This window comes from Ornithodoros turicata, chromosome 4 (genome assembly GCF_037126465.1).
Source record: "Ornithodoros turicata isolate Travis chromosome 4, ASM3712646v1, whole genome shotgun sequence".
Lineage (NCBI taxonomy): Eukaryota > Metazoa > Arthropoda > Arachnida > Ixodida > Argasidae > Ornithodoros > Ornithodoros turicata.
Window position 1 is genome coordinate 50,019,331 of NC_088204.1, and position 20,401 is coordinate 50,039,731.

At 47.5% G+C, this 20,401-nt stretch overlaps 1 protein-coding gene across 1 annotated transcript in view; it reads right to left on the reverse strand.

The window, feature by feature from the left end:
* Nucleotides 1-2,242: 2,242 nt before the first annotated feature.
* The window catches only part of LOC135391515 (sialin-like), a 126,876-nt gene continuing 108,717 nt past the window's right edge, over nucleotides 2,243-20,401 (reverse strand). Inside the window, exons 7-11 of the mRNA XM_064621786.1 lie at nucleotides 8,431-8,577; nucleotides 5,984-6,116; nucleotides 5,760-5,915; nucleotides 5,297-5,382; nucleotides 2,243-5,152 (exon numbers count right to left, since the gene is read on the reverse strand). Coding sequence (XP_064477856.1) covers nucleotides 4,988-5,152; nucleotides 5,297-5,382; nucleotides 5,760-5,915; nucleotides 5,984-6,116; nucleotides 8,431-8,577 — 687 coding nt within the window. The 3' untranslated portion in view covers nucleotides 2,243-4,987. The remainder of the gene's footprint in view (nucleotides 5,153-5,296; nucleotides 5,383-5,759; nucleotides 5,916-5,983; nucleotides 6,117-8,430; nucleotides 8,578-20,401) is intronic.

A 20,401-nucleotide genomic window follows, 5' to 3' on the forward strand; every position in this document is an offset into this window, starting at 1 on the left:
CAAGTGGCTGAAGTCAGAGAAATGCACCTATATAGTCTTCGCTAGCAAGCCAGGATTTTGTGAGACATTAGGTAACCATCCTCTCGACGTATCACTTACAGGTGTTTTGACACAGACAGTTGCGAGTGGCTGTTCTCCCTCCGTTCTGTTAGATACGTTATAAATACGGTGGTTGCTTCTGTGCAGTTTGTCTCTATTGTCTTCGTTCGCGCCCCTAAATGGTTCCGCATTATTTGCGCTTATAAAATCAGCCCTTCTAATTACAGGCGGCTGCCACGCAGGCCTTAGGGGGAGAGTTTTCAATCTGCCGGAGGGGCCAGGGCACGATGTCCCCCCCCCCCCCCCCCCCGTTTCATGCGCAGAGGTCGGGCAGGGTGTCAGTAATTCCGTCTTGCGACATTGTGAGGCAAATTGTTACAGGATTTTCATGATCATCACCCGCATAAAACACGCTATTCTTAGGATATCCCTCGAATCGTTCACCTTGAGCGTCAGCTGGGTAGACTTCCCGGAGGGACCTGGACCCCCTGGGAAAGTTCCGGGGGGCTCAGGCCCCCAAGCCAGTCGGCGGCTATGACGCAGGCTACGGTTCCACTTGAGAATGCATAGAACGGACGGCGTGGTATCACGCCGTATACTTCCAAGACCGCCACTGGCACCGCTGTCGGGACGGAGCCCCCCCCCCCCCCCCCTTAGGTGTCGCACTGTGCCTATTAGTCCAAGAACCTTCAGAAAGCCAGTGGCATTGCATTCCAAAGAGAAAACAAATACTAGCTATATTAGAGATGGGACGAATACAAAATGTTTGGAATCCGAGTCCGAATCCAAGGCAGGTTCTACGAATCCACGAATCTTTCGAATCCTTTCTTTAAAAGGAGTTTAAAAACCCAGGAAAAAAGCACTTCTAGTGAAAAGTGTTTTGAAGCAAAATATTATGCCTTTGTTTAATGAAAAACAAATTAAATAATGCTTCAGTTTCAGGAGAAAATATACCCATATAGTTCTTCTTAAACGTAATTTATTCAACGTTGAATGATGGAAGTCATTGAGGCTTTGTATGTATTTGTCCTTTCTATGTTGTTCCAGCCTCAGAACATCAGTTCTCTCATGTTATTTAACGTGTTGTTCATCGACTACAAGAAATGCGTCAATTCTAGAGTATGAATTATTTCCATAAAACTAAGCAACAATCAAAAACAAAACCAGGTTACTTTTAAACTTGTAATGTAACAGTTCCTGCCTGAACTCTTTCAGAGCAAAATAAACAAACAAACAAGAAAACAGCTGTCGGCCATGAGGCTTTCGGCGGACTCTGGAGACGCCAATTTGAATTCGTGCCTAGGATTCGAGGATTCAGTTGGCACATCCCTAAACTGCTTGTCTTGCGAGCTGGGGGTGGGGGGATGTAGCGGGAAGGTGCAGTCAGCCTGCTCTGAAGTGGCTCCTCGGTGCACCCAGGGGGTGAAAGAGGCAGGGGAGAGATGATGGTGGTACAGGAGAGGGAGCGGCGTGCTAACCCTCTTGCTATGGGATTTGAGTAGTCCAAGAGGACTACCCACCACAGAAAACATGCGAGTATCCCTGAGTAGTGTTAATTGAGATTCTCCCTGTACCACGGTAACCGCCAGGATTATTAGCGAAGTTACCCCGTGTCTTGCGGGCTTCCTCAAATTCGAGACTCCTGCTCGCCTGCGAATCAAAATGAAGGGTGTGATGTCTAAGTTTGATTTGATTGCGAACACAAACAAGATTGAAGCGAGGAATAGCTGGGAGCTAACCATCAACATACTCTCTGTGTTTCTGCGTTTGCTTTGAGACATTAGTGAGTTTGAGTATATCGTACGATATTGCCCTTGCGCACGTAAGTGACAGCTTGGTGGTTCTGCGCAATGCGCAAAGCTCTGTTTATGTCTTGCGCGTGCGGGGATCCTTCAAACCTTGATGTCCACACGATATTATTTCGGGGACGTACAGGGGATATTTAGTATTGGACATTCCGCCAATAACCTCTCATGGACGTCCTCCGGACGTCCGCATGCAGACGGGGAAATCTAGATCTAAATAGGGCGTCCCCGGGAGATAGTTTTCGTTCTGGGGTCTGTTTACTATAATTTCCTATTGAAATTCAATTAAATTGAATATATAGGATATAGTATATTCATGTAAAAATATTACTCTGTATGTATATTACTACAAAATGTCCTTGTACTCTTCAGCTAACTGTAAATAAGACACAGAACGCTGTCGCTGCAAGAAACAGACAATTTTTATTGCAACATACAAGATGCAAGATGCAAGATCAGAGGAACCTGTCACACTGTGTGTTTATGTTGTGGGAATTAATGAAAACCTTACGCCGAAGTGAAAAACATGTTCAACTGAACAAACAACTGAAGATAAAACATTTTGCATATTTTTTATCCTGCAGCTGACGCACACTAACAAAAAAAGTCAATGATGCAACAGCGACATGAGTTAACGCTATGCAAAACTGACTAGAACACAAAATACACTTTCGATATAATATGGTTACATGCTGGTGGCTACAGCACTCACACCCGCTAGTGCTTTTCCTTGTAGAGGACCGGCGCCTCTGCGCCTGGATGGCGCCAAGGCCATTTCTGGGAAATTTTTTATGCCCATTCTACCTTTTACAAAGACCAGTTAGGTGCTTTAAATTACTTGCTACAATAAGTTACTACAAATGTGTTGACTCTGGAAGATCACAGGAGGCATATCCGCCCTTTATGTCGGAGTGCCAACTGGACAAGATTCTAGTCATCAATATAAAACACCATAATAAGTAGTAGCTCCCATGAACATCGGCATTGTGATGTTTTTCAGAAAATAATCCCATGGATGCCCAAAATATGACGTTTTGAAAAGGATAGTCCTGCGGATATCTTGTGTACATGCTGAAATGACATTAGACATTTGGACCATTTCTGTATATCCTCAGAGGATTCGTGGTTGTCTGGAAGGGACATTCTATTAAACAGCTTGACTTTACAGCGCTCATTTGTCTGTCATCTGTTGAGCCAGAGCCAGGAAGCCATGAAAGGCTCAAATTTATGCTAGCAGAATAATGTAGTCTGAATAGCTTTTTTACAGAGCCAGGAAGCCATGAAAGGCTCTAATTTATGCTAGCAGATTAATGTAGTCTGAATTGCTTGCAAGATAGTTGATGCAAGATCTTAGAAGATGTAAACTGAAAAAGCTAAGGTGCAGTACTCTTTTTTTGAAACTAGGTGGTAAAACGAACCAGCTTCTGTACATTGCACTTTTTTTTTCATGAAAAATCGCACGGAATAGTCGCACCGGGGTCAGGAATCTCTATGAACTTGTCTATAAATTATCCTTATAACGCACCCTGAAAAGTACTGACGAGGCATGAGGGCCCCACCATGTACGCTGCCCCGTGCCCCCAGCACCGTAAATCCGGCACTTGCTTCACTACTTCCTCGTCTGACATACGTGATACGTCAAATCGGTCGCACGAGGACGGTGGTCGCTTTGCGGACGATCTCGCCAACCTCCTCGTAGAGCAACGCATCTTCCAGGCTATCTCAGCTGAGTTAGTCGAGTATATCATTCATAGGTTAGTGAAGAATAATGTAACGAGTCACCGCAGATGACGCGCACGCGACAAAAACAAATCAACGACACAGATCACAACGGAACCGGAGTTGTCAAAGTGCGTCGCCACGTGGCCTCTTCAATTAGTTCCTAAACCTAAATGCTTTCCTTCCATCGCTAGTGGGTGGCGCCACATTGACGTGGTCGGAATTGTACCATGGGAGGCGTCCTAAAACACTTGGGAAGGGCTCCCCTTACCCTATTCGGAAAACGTATAGGGAGCCGGGGCGCGCTTACGATACTCTATAAACCTCCCTACTGAAATGCATGCCCCCCTTCCCATTGTAGAATTCCGACTACGCTACCTATCGATGGGAGGGATTGTATGAACCGCGTTTTATGCGTTTCTTTAGTCCAGCATGGTTCTTCAAATCATGCTTCACGACCCCTATGCACTCGAAGAAACTGAGCTAGGAGACTGTTGAAGACACATTGATATTCTAAAGAGTTCACCGGTGCAGCTGCATCGCATCTACCATCATCGGTTCAACAACTCTTCCATGTGAGACGGGGTTCCGTGCAGCAAAGATTCGGGTTGTCGAATGGATTTTAACCAAGTACTTCACAAATGAGAAATAAATCATTATCCACCGGTAAGCTTTTGTGTGTACATTTTGAGGCTCCCGAAACAGTAGTCGAGCCTCGCCGTCTTGATTCCACGACACGGATTCGGAAAGGGACTTCCTTTCACACACAGGGAGTCGTTGCCCGTAAAACGTGTCAGCCTCCGACACAGCGCTCTGATTGGCTGACAGCGATACGGAGTTGAAGGGCTCTTACGACTCTGTTAAACTTTCTGTTACTTCACCTGACGCCTTGCAACGCATTTATTGGGCGCGCACAGGTGTCAACACCTGAACGGTATGTAAGTGTCTCTACGCTCCTGTGATTTGATGTTTTGATAGAGATAAAATTGATAATGATAAAACCCAGTTCCTACCTCCTTTCTCCCATAGGCACATGTAAGTTTAATAGCCTATGTGTATCCTCTCTCGCAGTTGCCAAGGTCTGGGTTTATCTCCAATACTGTTTTCAACCATGTAATTGAAAATGAAACGTACCATAAGCATGTCTGACAAAAAATATTGTTCCTGAAATTTATCATTGAAATGCTGATCTCTGCTAGAGCTCCCGATAAAAGGTAGCGAACATGAAGCGGGGGCAAGCAATTCAAAAGGCATGGAGGCATTCGGAGGTATTATTAATACGCATATCTCTAAACATATACCCCGGCCCCGATTTCTGGGGAAATTATTAATGCTGTTCGGAGCGCGGGCAGTGATTATGTACCAAGAATGTGCTCAGCAAATGTGTCGAAGCGATGCAGTTGACACAGTTAGTCTCCTTGTGTTTATCTTTCATCCGCCCTGTCGGCAGCGCTTTCATCTTCTTCGCTAGCGGCTTCTCTGACCCACTTCTGCATCTCCGACGAGCATAGCGCAACGTATATCAAGCCTGCTAAAGCATGGACTCCTGCGCACGTGTAGAAGTAGTAAGACCACTGTACCGGGTCATCCTGAAATGTATATAGGGAACGTTTCTGTCACGTTCACTGTGGAGAAAGCTATAACAAAGCGTGGTACACGGTCTCAGATGAGTGAAATACATGAGGTACTCGTTCACTACTGTGGACCAACCATGATATACGCGTAATACCTACTTCGTCATGGAGTAAGTGACTTGCTACAAGTGGAGAAATGAGAGCTCCAGCACTGGCAAATGTATTGGCCACACCAAAGACGGTGCCTGTAAAACGCAAGTACTGGTAAAGAAATCATGGGGGGATATGAAAGTTTAAATGAAAAAGGAAAGAAAATCATGAACACTTCATAGCTCAGTCACGATGCTCATTAAACTTGAGAAATGATTTTGAAAATATGCTTTGCTAAATTTGAATCATGCACTAACAGGAGAAAATGACTGAAGTATGAAAATGATTGAAGTGATCGAGGAAATGAGAAACTGATTTAACCGGGGGTTCAATATATACGATAGCAAACTTTCCAAGCCACCCTAGTAAAGTCTGTCCAAGGCATTGAGCGACAGAACAACAACAACAACATGCTGACAATGAGATGGGCGACAGAAACCACATAGCAGAAACCGCTGGCATGATTTAGTACCTGAAAAACGTGGAGAAATATCCACAATATTAGGCAGGTGGGCCCCAGATTCGGCAGAATAAAATACCATGAAAACAATGAGTAGTAAGGACACTGTCGTCCAATTGGATCCCACGTAAGGAACAGCTACGATGCAGGCTGCCGAGCCATAAAAGCCTGGAAGGCAATGTTCTGTTGTTATCTAGGTTGCCTATCTCGTACTAACGTACTTTCCTCTTACTTACATACAACAGAGAAAATCCTCCGGATGTTCGTAGTGCTGAGAAGACTCCGCTGTCGCATTTTGTCCGCTACGTACCCCCACAGTACCATGCCAAGAGCCATTGCAGCATAAAGAACGGCGTTCATAATGGAATTCTGAAAGGTATTCAAAAGTCAAAGCGTTGTCATTGTCAAAGGGACGGTCTCGTACACCGTGGTGCACGTATAAAGTGCACCATTCGATTCCCCGTTGTTGAAAACGGAGTACCTCGAAATTGCTCCACCAGGATCTTCATGGTTATTAAATAGACGAATTAAGTTGACAAAAGCTGCACAGCATACAGGGACCTGTAGTGGCAACAGCAATATCCGCTACGACGGAAAGCCCGTGAGTGATTGCAGCATCTGCTCGCGCGCGCTTTTGCACTGCCGACTGCCGAACTCCTGGATCTTCTAGACGCAGCTGCTGCGGTCCAGGTGCGAGGGTTCACCAGGGCAGTCCTACTCACAGACTCGAGAAGCGCCCTATGGAACGTGATGAACCCCACGTGTGACATCTCAGCGCTCAGCAAAAGATCGTGCGCGTAAACTAACAAGAGGAGATATCGCCTTCCAATGGATTCCGTACCCCGTTGGCAACGGAAGGGCGGATCAGCTAGCGTCCTCAGCACACCTGAGCTGCAGCCCTTGTTTACCAACTTCGGATGACACCGACAGGCAAATGGCTGTTCAGCTGCTTGTTGAACTGCGCCGCCCTGGGATACGGGATATCATGCACTATCATCGCTCCCTTCTTCCCATGAAAGATCTCCCTCGAGGCATACAGACCATGCTCCGTAGTCTACGCACTGGATCCGCGTTCACCAACACTCAACTATTCAAGATCAGCACTTGAGAGATGAAGATACCCAAGCAGCATGCAATATTGGCTTATATATTGGCTGGTCATTGGCGATACGGGTCCAATATGGGACCCGTTTTTCCAGGATTTCCCCATATTGGCTCAAACTTTGAAATATGGGCCCCATATTGCCAAGTTTGAGCCAATATAGGGAAAATCCTAGCAAGATTGGACGCTGAAGCGTGTGAAATGCCCAATTCAATACGTCGTTACATCCAACAACTTCCCGCAGATGATACACATTGTTCGAAACAGTCAACATACGTGGCAATCCCACTGTAACATGCACTGCAACTCAACAATTCAACTTACCACTTGCTGCAAACAGCCGCCGTCTTGCTTCGCGATGACAATGCCAGTCGATCACGCGTCTTACAACTAATGCGCATGCGCGACACTCGGATCGGACGTTTCATTCGGGCTAAATTGTCGCTGGTTCCCCTAATGACAACGGAATTGCGGCAGGTCAAGTAAAAAAACACAATGTTTGATGGGAAGGGATGTCTCTTCTGTAACGCTAGGTGCTTTCAGGTTACTGCAGGCAGTGTGAATTGCTGAGGCATACGTCCGACACCGTCATGAAAGTGTTTCGCTCTTTTTTACTCTAAGACCTGGTTGGTAGTTTTTGGTTCATACACTATTGCGATCCCAACGAAGGCTTCTGAGGGATGTTTGATATCTGCAGTACTGTGGGACTGCCTGCCTAGCAATAGTTGATCCTGCCTTCGTTTTTAGGACGAGAGCAGTAGTGAGCAAGCTTTCGCTTGTCCCATCCTACAGTTGACAATACGACTGCCTGGGTCCTTCACCAAGACGGGCGTAGCACCTGTTCTTCATCTTCTGTGTATTTCAGAAGAAGAGACTTCTAGCCTGGGATGACCCCATCAACGCCCTTAGTGAAGCTAACTCCCAAAGAAAGAAGCTTACTCCATATACAAAGGGAGGATTTGTATAAAGGCGCGTAGTTACAGATTGCGTATCGAACGAGATACAGGCGGCTCGTGTTGTGTCAGGGTTTTGGCACAGCATGATGTCATTTCTTTAATGCGCTTCCGTTATTTTGCCAATAGAGGTATTGGAGATTGAAGTCTGCAGTTATGCGGCACTAGTTTCAACAAAGTACCAGCCGCATTCTGGTACAGTGCTTTGGAATCAATTACAATTCATAGTGATTAGGTCATAAGCAAATGAATTATAATCAATAATCAATTCTGTACCAATAATTATAATAGACAAATTTAACTAGGTATGTTAGATTGGCTATCACATTCCCAATATTCGTGTCCGACGAGATATGTTGAGCTGACTCACACCTTTGGAATCAACACAAATTGTTGCACCACATGCCATGGTCTAGTGGATGGTCTAGTAATAATCGAGAAGCTCAGCAAGCTCTTGAGAGTCACGTGTAATGGCGTATGTAAAGGTGCTGACTGCAAAGTATAGTGATAAAGATATGTACACAAAGAAGTAGGCTTTGTGTTCTTCAGGTTCTGCCTCGTGTAGCATGGAGCACAACTGTCTTCGTGAAATGCTACACGTGCAAATACAATTATAGAGGCTACTTACTTTCATTATGCCCATGCAGAGTATTCTGTCCATGAATGCGGGGACCTTGGTTAAAAAGGCACTCAAACCAAAAGATGCTCCGGTCTTTGCAGCCACGATGCCCCACACTGGTCCTGACGTAAGAATGGCTTTCCATGGAGGTGTTACCTATTGTATTTAAAATATAGCTTAGCGTAATTAGTCTTAAACACGTGGTTGGTTGGTGGCGTTTTATTTTTTATTTTTTTCAGTAATCCGCCTGTCGATATGTCAGCATGTTGCTGGATCATGCGCCCTGGGACGACTTCACAGACAACTATGCGCAGCTCCCGAGCTCCCGAGGAACACGAGAGAAAGTAGCCATACAGCACAGCCGGCGCTGCAGTACGAACCGCGGTCATGTCCCAGTCCCGGTTTGGGATGCGGTTATCGTAATTCAGACCTCTTCCAGACCTTTCCAGGCGGACTCCAGACCTCTGAAGTGGTGCACCCGGAAAAATGGCTCTATGATTTGATTGACACGCAATGGTCCTGTTATGATCTCTCAGTTGAGACTGCATGCAATTCTACGGAAACTAGTCAAAGGGTAAGACTGTAGCACTGAGCAAAGAAGAAAGAGGGAAGCGATTTCGTGTAATTAACTTGTAGGCAACATTTCATTGAGTATCGGGAAACGACATGAAGGGACGAACTCAAACCAGGAAATTGAAACATTTATTCCACAGGAAACACTCTAGGTATGAGAAAGGAGGTTCACAACAGAAGGCGCCGTATTGACTGGCGGCTGGTTAATACCACGTTTACTCAATACTCTTTCTGGTCATGAAACTCCGCTCGAATACAATGGAGCAGATCACTCAGGGAGCGCAGCTGTCGCAGGAGGGCGATCACGTCGATCGGGGGGAGAGAGCAGACGAGGCTTCCGTAGAGCCACATGTGTAGACTTGACAAGTTCAACACCAATCTGTTTCGATCGACAGTTCCTCTGCTTGATATCGTGCACAAGGCTAGACACAAGCATGCCTAAGTCGTGGTGTGTCCCTGGCTGTGACGTAGAGAAACCGACCTTGCGCGACAAAGGCGTCTCTTTTTCGCTTTCCGTCTGACCCCGTTTGGAGAGGCCGCTGGAAGCGTGCAATCCCACGTGGGGAAGCCGAACGATTCAAGTTCGACTCCTCGCATTCGAGGGTCTGCTCACTGCATTTCGATCCATCGGACATCGTAAGGACTGACGGCTTCGTGATCAACAACCAGCTGGTTTGTCATGACTGCATCGTGCCCAAGCTGAAAGATGGAGCAGTGCCGAGGATCTTTTCGAACTGCCCGTCGTATCTCAGCTGCCGAAGCCACAAAGCCGTGCACGCAAGACGCGTGAGCAGGACTGCCAGCCAAAGCGAAGGAAGATAGCGTCGTCCACATCGCGTTCAACACCACAGCCGCCGCGCAAGGCACTCAGGTCAGATTTGAAGGAGAATGTGGACCCCACAATCACCAGTGAAGAGGAAGATGATGAACTCCGTGATGTGAACGACATGTACTCCATAGGGCTTCCCTAGACCTAATGAAAGCTCACCTGAAACACCACGACCATAATCTTCACAAGTTATGTGAGCACCTCAACTTCCTCAAATTGCGTTTGAAGGGCTTTACTTGTACGTCGTCCCCAAATCCTTACCCTACCGTTATTAACAAAGTTCGGGAACAAAACCACGAGTTCTACGCGGATGTTCAACGCAGAAATGAGAAGAAATTGAAGACCCTTCTGCCCCACTTGTTCACCGCACCCTCTACCACAACCGTGTACACGATTCCTTCCAATCTTTCCCTGAGTGAGCCCCAACGTTCGCTTTTATCCAACGGCCTGTCCTTTGCTCCTTCTTCTCGCAGGCCTCCTGACGAGTTCTCCTTACTCAATGATTCGGAACGGTTTTTCCGCCGACTGTTGCTCGACGCCCACTTTCTAAATAATCCGACGTCGAAACCCCAAACTATTTTTGACAAGCTTAATCCTCGCTGTTCAAATTGGACCCCTCCACCACAGAAGTTTCCTCTATTAGAAGAATTCATAAAGGGCACACGCAGCTTACTTTCCAGAAACATGCCTAAGTTCAGCACCTCCTTACCTAACCTGAACCCCTTGGAACTCACCGCCCTCGGGGAACTAAGATCCAGGGACGACATCATTATCAAACCAGCCGACAAAGGTGGAGCCGTTGTGGTATGGCACCGAGACTTATACGTTGCCGAAGCAGAGAGACAACTGTCTGACACTAGGTACTACAAAAGCTTGATGAGGACTCATCCCGGAGGCCTAAATGAAAGGCTCATTTTAGGATTCTAGTTTGTCGGCACGTGTTGTAACATGCCGCCCTCTGACACGGATCTCGTGTTAGCCCCCTAGCGGGCTGGGCGATATATACACATGTTTCCCGATGTCCTCGACATTCCGTCCATCTAGTCTGAAGAAGATCCTTCGCTCGAAACGTCACCCCCCCCCCCCATTTCTTTGCTCCCCTCTTCGGTACACCAGTTCCCCTTTTTTTCTTTCAATTTATTTTCTCAAGCAAGGAGTCTGTCATTACGACACCTAATATGTGCATGATGCCGTGATTTTCCTCAGTGTAAAGCATGTTTTCGTGAAACATTAGTATAAAGGTGGAACATTATCGTCGCCCACTCGTCCATCTTTCGAACGTCATCGCATCGAGCCATTCCCATCATCGACCACACCGTCGCCTCGCTCTTCGTCGAGTACGTCATCAATTGTGCCCCCGGCAGCATGGCATTCTTCATCTATCGTGTCCCGGAGGTTTCGGCACCAATTTTTTATGTCCTGGCTTTGTCGCAGCGATGTCTTTCCCAGGGCCCCAAGCCTCCTCGTCATATCACGTTCCTTTTCCGAACATACCTCATACCTTTATTCACGTTTTAATGTAGGACACATTGTCATCGTGAATAAAGGTATGAAAATGAAAATGATACGGGCAGCACAGCGTGATGATGGCAATGGTTTAATGAGCAGAATGAGAATGGACGTGCGTGACACGCGCCCGTCCCTGCCGACACCGTCGTCGTCCTCGTAACATTATGTTCTCACAAGAAAGCTAAATCAAGACCCATTAGAGGTAAAAATCTGTAGATTTTACAATGAAACAGAGTTATTCCACCAATAATGTCTTGCAGAATTTTTTTTGAATTGTGAGGCACATTGCTGGTGATGGTGGGCGTCCCGCAGTTGTACAGTTTGTCTACATCTATCGGATGTTGTCAGTGAATAACCTTGTAAAGCCACCCGAGCGAACCAACGTCCAGTTTCAAGGCCCACAACTGCTGCTGACGCTGCAACGCCTGTTTGGACAAAAGCAGATTCCAAAAGAGAAAATGCTCCAGATATTATTGTGAAATGACGCGTGTCCAAAATAATCTGGTCTATGCCAAGTTTCCACCTTTGCTCTTATAGGTCAGTGATTTGGTGGCGCAGCTTGACAGTATCCTGCTTGACCCAGCTGCTGCCGAAATGCCTGCCAGGGACAGCCAGCGCTACACAACACAGAGACAACATATTGGAATACCTCGGGGGATACATTGTGTACAAACTCCGTGGAGGGGAATGTGTCTCCTGTTTTGCGACCCTGGAAAGGTCAGATGACAACCCAGAGAACTCAGCCACAGACAAGATGCCAGACTTGATATCAATTAAGTCTCATGGAGGCCTTAAACGGCCGTCGCAGCAGCTGATGAGGGTACTTCGTTTAGCAGAGTCTCATGTCAAGCAATGCACTGACTCTGCTGTAGGCTGGTCAGTTTACACAGATATTGTTGAAAAAGCACTTCTTGACCAAAAACTCCTCAGTGCTTGTGTTGGTTCCGAGGAGCACTATGTCCAGAAGACTGCCGAGGTTCTGCATTTCTTATAAGATGTCACTTGCATTTTGCAATGCATGCACGTAATGTAAGTAGATCGAACCAAAAATGAATAAAGATGTATGTACAAATAAAATGTCATTATACGAGGGGCGTTCAAGTCAAACCGGGACTTTTCATTTTTCGCAAAAGTAAAATGAACTTACAGGCGAGAAATTAGTTTTATTTTTCGACGTAATCTCCAGCTGGCACTAACGCACTTGTCCCAGCGTTTCACGAGGGCTTGGATGCCAGCAGCGTAGAAATCCTTACCGACGCGTACCAGCCATGATCGGAACGCATTCTTGACCTCGTCGTCGCAGCTGAAGTGGCGGCCCCCAAGGAACGCCTTCAGTGGCCCGAAGAGATGGAAATCGCTGGGGGAGAGGTTTGGACTGTAAGGGGGATGTGGCAGCAACTCCCAGCCAAGTTCCTGTAAGGTGCGTGTCGTGAGATGCGCGGTATGCGGGCGTGCATTGTCCTGTAGGAGGAGGACTCCTTTGGTGATGAGGCCCGGCTTTCCGAAACTGGATGTGTTCATGAATGATAGTGTTCAACATTCCCACAGAAAGGTTCGTCTTTCGAGCCAGTTCGAGACATGTTGTCCGTGGGTCCTTGAGGATGAGGCGCTCCACAAGTTGGATGTTCTCAGGAACTCTGACACTAGGCTCTGAGCCGCCCCGACCGGGATCGTGCTGCACTGACGTACTGCCGTCTCGGAACCGTTTCCACCGCTCAAACGCTTTGCTGTGGCTAAGTGTATCGTGGCCATACTGAGCCTGAAGTCTTCTGTGAATTTCAGATGACTTTATGCCTTCTTTCACGAGAAACTTCACGACAATTCGCTGTTCTATGTGCGCGCTAACCTCTTGTCGGCCATCTTGTCTAGCACGTGTCTTCTGTTTTGCACAAACTTTGGACCACTACGTGGTGAACGCGGAGGCCTGTCGCGTGTGAAAATCATGAAAAACAAGTAGCGCGCGCCATTTGTACACTCAGGAGACAGAAAGTCCTGGTTTGACTTGAACTCCCCTCGTAACGTATGATGCAAAATCCTACGTATAAGGGTCGTCCTCCTTGCTATTTTCGTGGTATCACGGTCTTATGCCTCACGTTAGCGACGAAACATCCCATTTTCGCGTAAATAATGATGGCGGAGCGAAAGTTGAAGCTGCTTCTGCAGATGCGTACATGATGATATATATCCTCCATCTTGGAGAAAATTTGCTGTCATGGCAGCTCCCATGGAAAACAGTAACCAATGAAATGCGCCTAAGTTTGATTGACAGGTCGAGCCTCTTTTTTAGGCTCCTCCTAATGGGCAGGCTCCCTTTGGCATACACGGCACTGTTGTCGCTGTGGGGCACAACAGCCGATTTTTGCGTATTTACGCACAAGTTATGCTCTCAAGTTGACTAACTTGCGTGGAACAATACTTAATGACGCGTCCCACCGCGTTTGTTTGTACTGCTTTTCCGCATGCATTCGGCTTACAAGCCGCGCGTTTGTCACCGTTTTTGATAATGTTGCACATGCGAAGAACTGATCAACTTGCAACAGCTCGACTGTACCAGTACATGGCAGTACATTGCAGAGTACACACTCACGTCGAACGTCTCCTGTGTACAGCTGCAGATAAAGAAGCCACCATATATGCATTTTGTACGAACAAGGCAATTAGACACTTATAGCGTATAGTCCTCGAAACACGTGCCTGTTGCAGCAGCACATACGGGCTCTAGTCCCCTGGTGGAACAGCTACATGCTTGCCGTCAGTGCCGTGTATGCCAAAGGGAGTCTGGCCATTAATGGGACCTGCCTATAACTAAGGCTCCACCCACTTTTTGAGGTATCTAGCCAATCACTGGTCGGAATACAGTAGTCTATTATTACATCCATCCAGTACTTATACCTGACCCTCATTTACTGGGTGCCACCATTTTGGAGAAACTCGATTGATTCGGATTGGAACGGATATCACTGGTGACAGACCAAAACGACGGATTTTGCGCCCACTTTTATCAACGCCATCTGCATGGAGGGAGGCATGTTGGGAAGGCTCATAATTGCAGAAATTGCTGCTGGCAGAAGTGGCCAGGAGAGCGGTACAACAGCTTCTTCGTAGCAGACGACTGCCGGTATGAAGCTTTAAATCATGTAATGTAAGTAGATCGAATAAAAAATGAGCAAAGATCTATGTATAAATAAAATGCAATTATATAATGCAAAATCCTACGTATAAGAGTCGTCCTTCTTGCTATTTTCTTGGTATCACGGTCTAAGCTAGGCCTAACGTTAGCGACGAAACATCCCGTTTTCGCGTAAATAATGATGGCGGCGCGAAAGTTGAAGATGATTTTGCAGATGCGTACATGAGGATATATACTCGCAGTATGAAATTGAAGTAGTCTGAAAATTTTTTGTCACGAAATCTCCGCTTCGCCGTTCCAAGCACCATCCTCCATCTTGGAGAAAATTTGGTGTCATGGCAGCTCCCATGGAAAACGGTAACCAATGAAATGCGCCTATGTTTGATTGACAGGTCGAGCCTCTTTTTTAGGCTCCTCCTAATGGCCAGACTCCCTTTGGCATACACGGCACTGCTTGTCGTAGAAGTGCTGAGCGAAGAGCTCGACGCACGGGTTTACTTTCCGATATTGTCGCAGCGCGTCATTCACTTAAAGATGTGCGCCCCTCCGCACCCTCCCCACTCTCCATCTCAAAATAAAGTTGTTGTTGTTAGAGATGTGCAACATAGGTTGAGAGCCCTTGATCGACAGCGTTGGCGCTAGTTTTGTTAGACACTTTCGCCCTTCTGCAGACCCACCAGAATTTGGCAAGTTGCGCGTAGCCTGCGCGATGGCCTTCCACGCACTAATCCATTGGGGTCACTTGCTCTGATCCTCTAGAAGTGTGAGGTAGACGTAGCTCTCGACTTCTGCGAAACTGTGGTGGCGGCTGCGGAAGCTGCGGGAACTGCAACGTTTCATACCTACATGGTTGAACTTCGCGAGGATCTTGAGCGTATAACGCTCCCGTCGAACGCACAGCTGGATGCGGATTTTTCTCTGCCAGAGCTTAAAACTGCCTTTCGTTGGTCCTGATCCAAGTCGTCCCCTGGTGCAGACGGGATCACCTATTCAGCTCTTGGAAATCTTGGCGCTGAGGGCCTTCGAACCTTGCTGCTTATATGCAACAGCTCATGGCCAGGTACCCGCAAGCTGGAAGGAAGCCATGGTGGTCCCATTGCTGAAGCCTTGCAAGCATCCGTCCTGTCCTGTCCTGTCCACCTGTCCTCTTTCCGTCCACTTAGCCTTTCCAGTTGTGTTGGTAAGGTGATGGAGCGGATGGTTTTACACAGGCTGCAATGGTGGTTGGAAAGGAATCACGTCTTCCCTGATGAGATGGCCGGCTTCCGTCGGCACCGTAACTCAGTGGGCTCACTTATGGACCTTGTGACTGCTGTTGAAGTCGCCAAGAGCCGCAAGAGGAATGTCGAGGCTGTTTTCCTTGATGTCAAACGTGCCTTTGATACGGTCAGTCATACTTATGTATTGCACACCCTCCTCCGGGCTAGAGTGTCTCGCAGGCTTTTTGTCTGGGTGGCTGACTTCTTGTCCAACAGAACCATTTTCGTCCGCACTCGGGACGGTGATACGCAAAAAACAGTTTTGACACAAGGCGTTTGACACAAGTTCCTCAAGGAAGTGTATTAAGTCCCGCCCTCTTCAATTTGGTTATGCCGGATATCAAGCGTTGCGTACGCAAAGTTCAGCTCTCTGTATATGCAGACGATGTGTGCGTTTGGACCACCGGTAAATCAAGGCCAGCGATTCAACGCCGCCTTCAAAACTCGTTGGATGCTGTTCAGCATTACTTCACCAAGGCTGGCATGGACATCTCGGCTGAGAAGCGAGTCGTGCTCCCGTTTACGCGGAAACGCATGAGCGCCTTCCCTCTTTCGCTAGACAATAATACACTCAGTCAAGTGAAATGCCATATATTCCTGGGTGTTATCTTGGATGTCAATCTCTCGTGGAGCGCCCATATCAGGTACCTGGAAGCGAAAATTCAACGCTGGACAAATGTCATTTCTCACTTCGCTGGCGCTGCATGGGGGATTGATCAGGGAGCGCTCCTATAGATTCATGGGGCATTGGTTCGGGGAACCATTCTCTACAGCCTCCCGGTCTTACACGGCATATCAAGAACTTCTGAACAGAGGCTTCGGTGTATGTTGGCTAGAAGCTTGAGGATCTGCCTTGGTGTACCCCACGCCGCTGAAACGCGCATGGTGGTGGCAGAGGCCCGCGAGCTGCCAAGAGGTCTTACGTCTCAGAGAAGCTATGCGCCATTTTCTACGCCTCGTCGCGGAACACCGTCGTCACCCCTTGGTTTCGAAGCTCAAAAAGGCGGAGGCAGAGCAACATTTCTGGCTGCATCGCTGCTGTAAAGCCGTTGCTGCCGGCTTTTGTTGGCAAATCAGTCGTCCCCAGGTCCCCTCCGTGGGTCTTTTCGATACCTTCGATCTCTACTACCATTCCTGGGCTTAAGGGTAAGAGGGATCACGTTGCAGCACCCGTGTTGAAACAACTTGCGCTAGACAAGCGCCGCTATCAGCAGCTGGGTGATATACTGCGATTCCAAGGCAGCTCTCCAGTGTATAGCGAACGTGGGTATTCGTGGATCACTTGCGCTTGTGGTTGTGGGCATACTAGAGGAACTAAGCCGTCTTGAGATCAGCGGGCACTCTATCTACTTCCAGTGGGTTCCTGCACACTGCGGCATCCGCGGCAATGAAGAGGCTGACGAGGCTGCAGCAACTGCGTATCATTCCCGATCAAGCGTGCGGAATTCCCCCCCCCTCCCCCAAAGGCGACAGGCGAACCTGCCTAAATGATGTGGTGAGGCCTCTCGCACATGCGGAGTGGTCTCGGGACGTTCCATCACGCGTTCTGATGCCTGAAGTGGACCCTGACTTTGGCTTCACCATGCCTTCTCGTGTGCCTCGTCATTTTGCGTCGCTGATACATCGGCTTCGTCTCGGGGTTGCATTCACCCCCCATTTCAAGCATCTGATCGGCCGCTCCGACTCTATGCTCTGCTCTCGCTGTGCTGTTTTGGCGGATACCAAGCATGTGCTCCTCGACTGCCATCTTTACACCTCCCAAAGAGCAGCTCTACAGTGTCGCCTGCAATCGATCACGGCCGCACCATTCACATTGACAACCATTCTCGGCCCTTGGTCTAACCAGATCGACCATCGCCAAGCTCTTGAGTATTTCAAGATTTTTCTCCGGGACACTGGTCTCCTCTCTACCCTATGATGTGCCTGCGTACCACTGTGCTGTGTGTGTGTTTTTGTGTTCTGCGGTTTTGCCTACCGTTCTGATGTCTTACTGACTTCACTGGCTATCGACCCTTTTTAGCATCGTTCGTCACCTCATCATCAGGGCACATTTCATCCTGCCCATTGTGCCTTGGAGTAGTGGGCCGCGAGGCCTACTACTCCAAGCTAGGGTGCCTGAGTGCGCGCTCTCCTCCTCCGTTGTCGTTGACAGGGTGGTGACTTCCTAGTGACCGGTCCATGCCGACGCCTCTGGGCAAACGCCATTTTTGCTCACTGACTGCCGCTCTTTGTTGAGCACAGGTGTAGGAGCGAGGCGGGACTTCGTCATTGGAAGTGTGTTTTTGGCAAAAAATGGTTGGTTGCTGTGCTCCAACGTGCTCGAATTCCTCCCGGAAAGGATTTCGGTGCTTCACGTTTCCGCGGGATCCGGCAAGACGAAAAAAATGGCTCGTTCAGTGCAAGCGTGATAAATGGACTCCGAGCTCCAGTTCAGCGTTATGCGAAGTACATAATTGCAATGTATTTCAATGGACAAGTTCGTGGCAGGGTACAATAACGGGGTAATGCTGTAGTATATACTATATAACTTGTAGGGTCTCTTTGTACTTATTTCCGGGATTATTGAAGTAAAGCAATCCTTGGAATATGTCGCGTTGGTTTTCTTTTCCATGTTTCTTTATGGCACGAAAGCTTCACAGCACAGGTTGTTTAGCGTGCGATAATGGGTAAGTCATTAATTATATGACATCGCAAGTACATTTCGAGGAAGACCAGTTCGAGTTGAACAGGCAAGACGGATGGCGAAAATTAAAGCCAAACGCTGTGCCAACTATATTCTCATTCAGACGTAAGTAGAACTATTCTGTTCTCTTTTTGCTTCAGATTTCCACTGAGATTTTAAGTATTTTCACGTGCATTGCTACGGTCTGTTCTGTACATAGTGAAAGAGTCAATATCACATATTATTTTCAGGTAAAGTGTGCTCCAGTTTCTAGTCGTGACTGCTAGGAAGCATGGCATTTTTAACACAAATGAGGCTCGCTTTTCCTTTCAGTACCTCAGAGAAGAAGGAAGCTACCAACAAGGAGGGTCTGTGAGACAGAGGAGCAGAGCAACGAGCAGGCTGAACCGATGACTCCTTGGGAGCAAGAGAGCGACTGTGAGAATCCACAGCCAGTACTCCTGCCAGTGCCTCCAGGTAGGTACTTGCTTTGAGGAGAATAATTCTATAGTGAAAGGCCCATGTGGGAATGCAAAATCTGAAATAGCTGTTTGTATTTACATATAACATAGTAAGTCATGTTGATGATGATTGGGAGTTTAGTGGCGCAACGACAACAAAGATAGTAAGTCATTTATAAATTATGAAGTATAAATAGATAATGTCAAAACTGTTCTTTATAAGTAGATGATAAGATAAGAGATATACAAGATGCTTTCTTTGTGCTGTGCATTTTAGGAGAGGCAGAACTCAGGAAACAGCTTGAAGACATGAAGAGCCGTGTAGCCCTGCTGCAGCAGCTAAATGAACGCCGAAGAAAAGAAGTAAAGAGGCTTCGCAAAGCATGTAGAACTGCAGATCAGCACCTGAAATGCCAGCAGCAAAAGTTGGGGTTCCTGACCAACTGCCAGAAGCAATCCTTAAACAGAACAAGCACAAGAGGACACAAGTGGGGACACGAGACTACAGAGAAAGCTTTGCGGCTTAGGTTTGCATGTGGAAGAGCAGGCTATCAAACCCTCCTGGATGAGGGCTATCCTCTGCCCTCAGTGAAGACTCTCACTCGTCGCCTCAGCAAAATTGATTTTGAACCAGGCATCCTCCAGAATGTTATCCACGTGTTGGAAATGAAAGTTGCCAAAATGAGCGACATTGAAAGAGACTGTGTTCTTTTCTTAGATGAAATGGAGATCTGCGAAGGTCTGCAGCTGGACAAAACATCCGACTCGCTAATAGGTGAAGCCTCGTCGCTCGTTGTGAGCCCGTCTTACGAAGACTGCCTACTCGCAAGCCGTGCACTTGTGTTTTTGATAGGAGGGGTGAACACCCGATACAAGCAGGTAGTTGCGTACCTCTTAACAGGCAAGTCAACTCAACTGATGGAAGACTCTTGAAGAACTTTATTTTTGAGCTCATTCGGGTCTTAACAAGCATTTCACTAAACGTTGTTTGTGTGACATCCGATATGGGGAGCTCCAATAGGGCAGTATGGCGGAGCCTCGGAGTTTCGAGTGGCCGGATGTCAATAACCACCTGCAGCATACCCCACCCATTCAAGGCTGACTGTGAGCTATTTTTTATGGCAGATGCTGCGCACGTGCTGAAAAATATCCGTGGTCATCTTGTCCGTCGTGATGTATTCTTTCTTGACGAAGACACGGTTCGGGAGTTTCAGCTCCCATCAAACGAGGTGTCAATAAAGCATATCATTGCAGTGCTAGACTATGAAGAAGAAAATGAGTTGAGAGCAGCCCATCGCATTTCGAGGCACCACGTCAGTAACGGGCACTTCACGAAGATGAAGGTGTCAACAGCTGTACAACTGTTTCGAGAGGCACCAGCCGCAATTCGCTACTACATTGGACACGGAGTCTTGGAAAATGGTGCCATGACAACAGCCTGGTTCTTTGACCTTGTATTTGCTTGGTACACCATCATGTCGGCACGATCTGCTACCACAGCACTGAGTCTGAACAAGCCTGAGAAACACGCTGAAGCTATTAGGAAGCTACACGAAG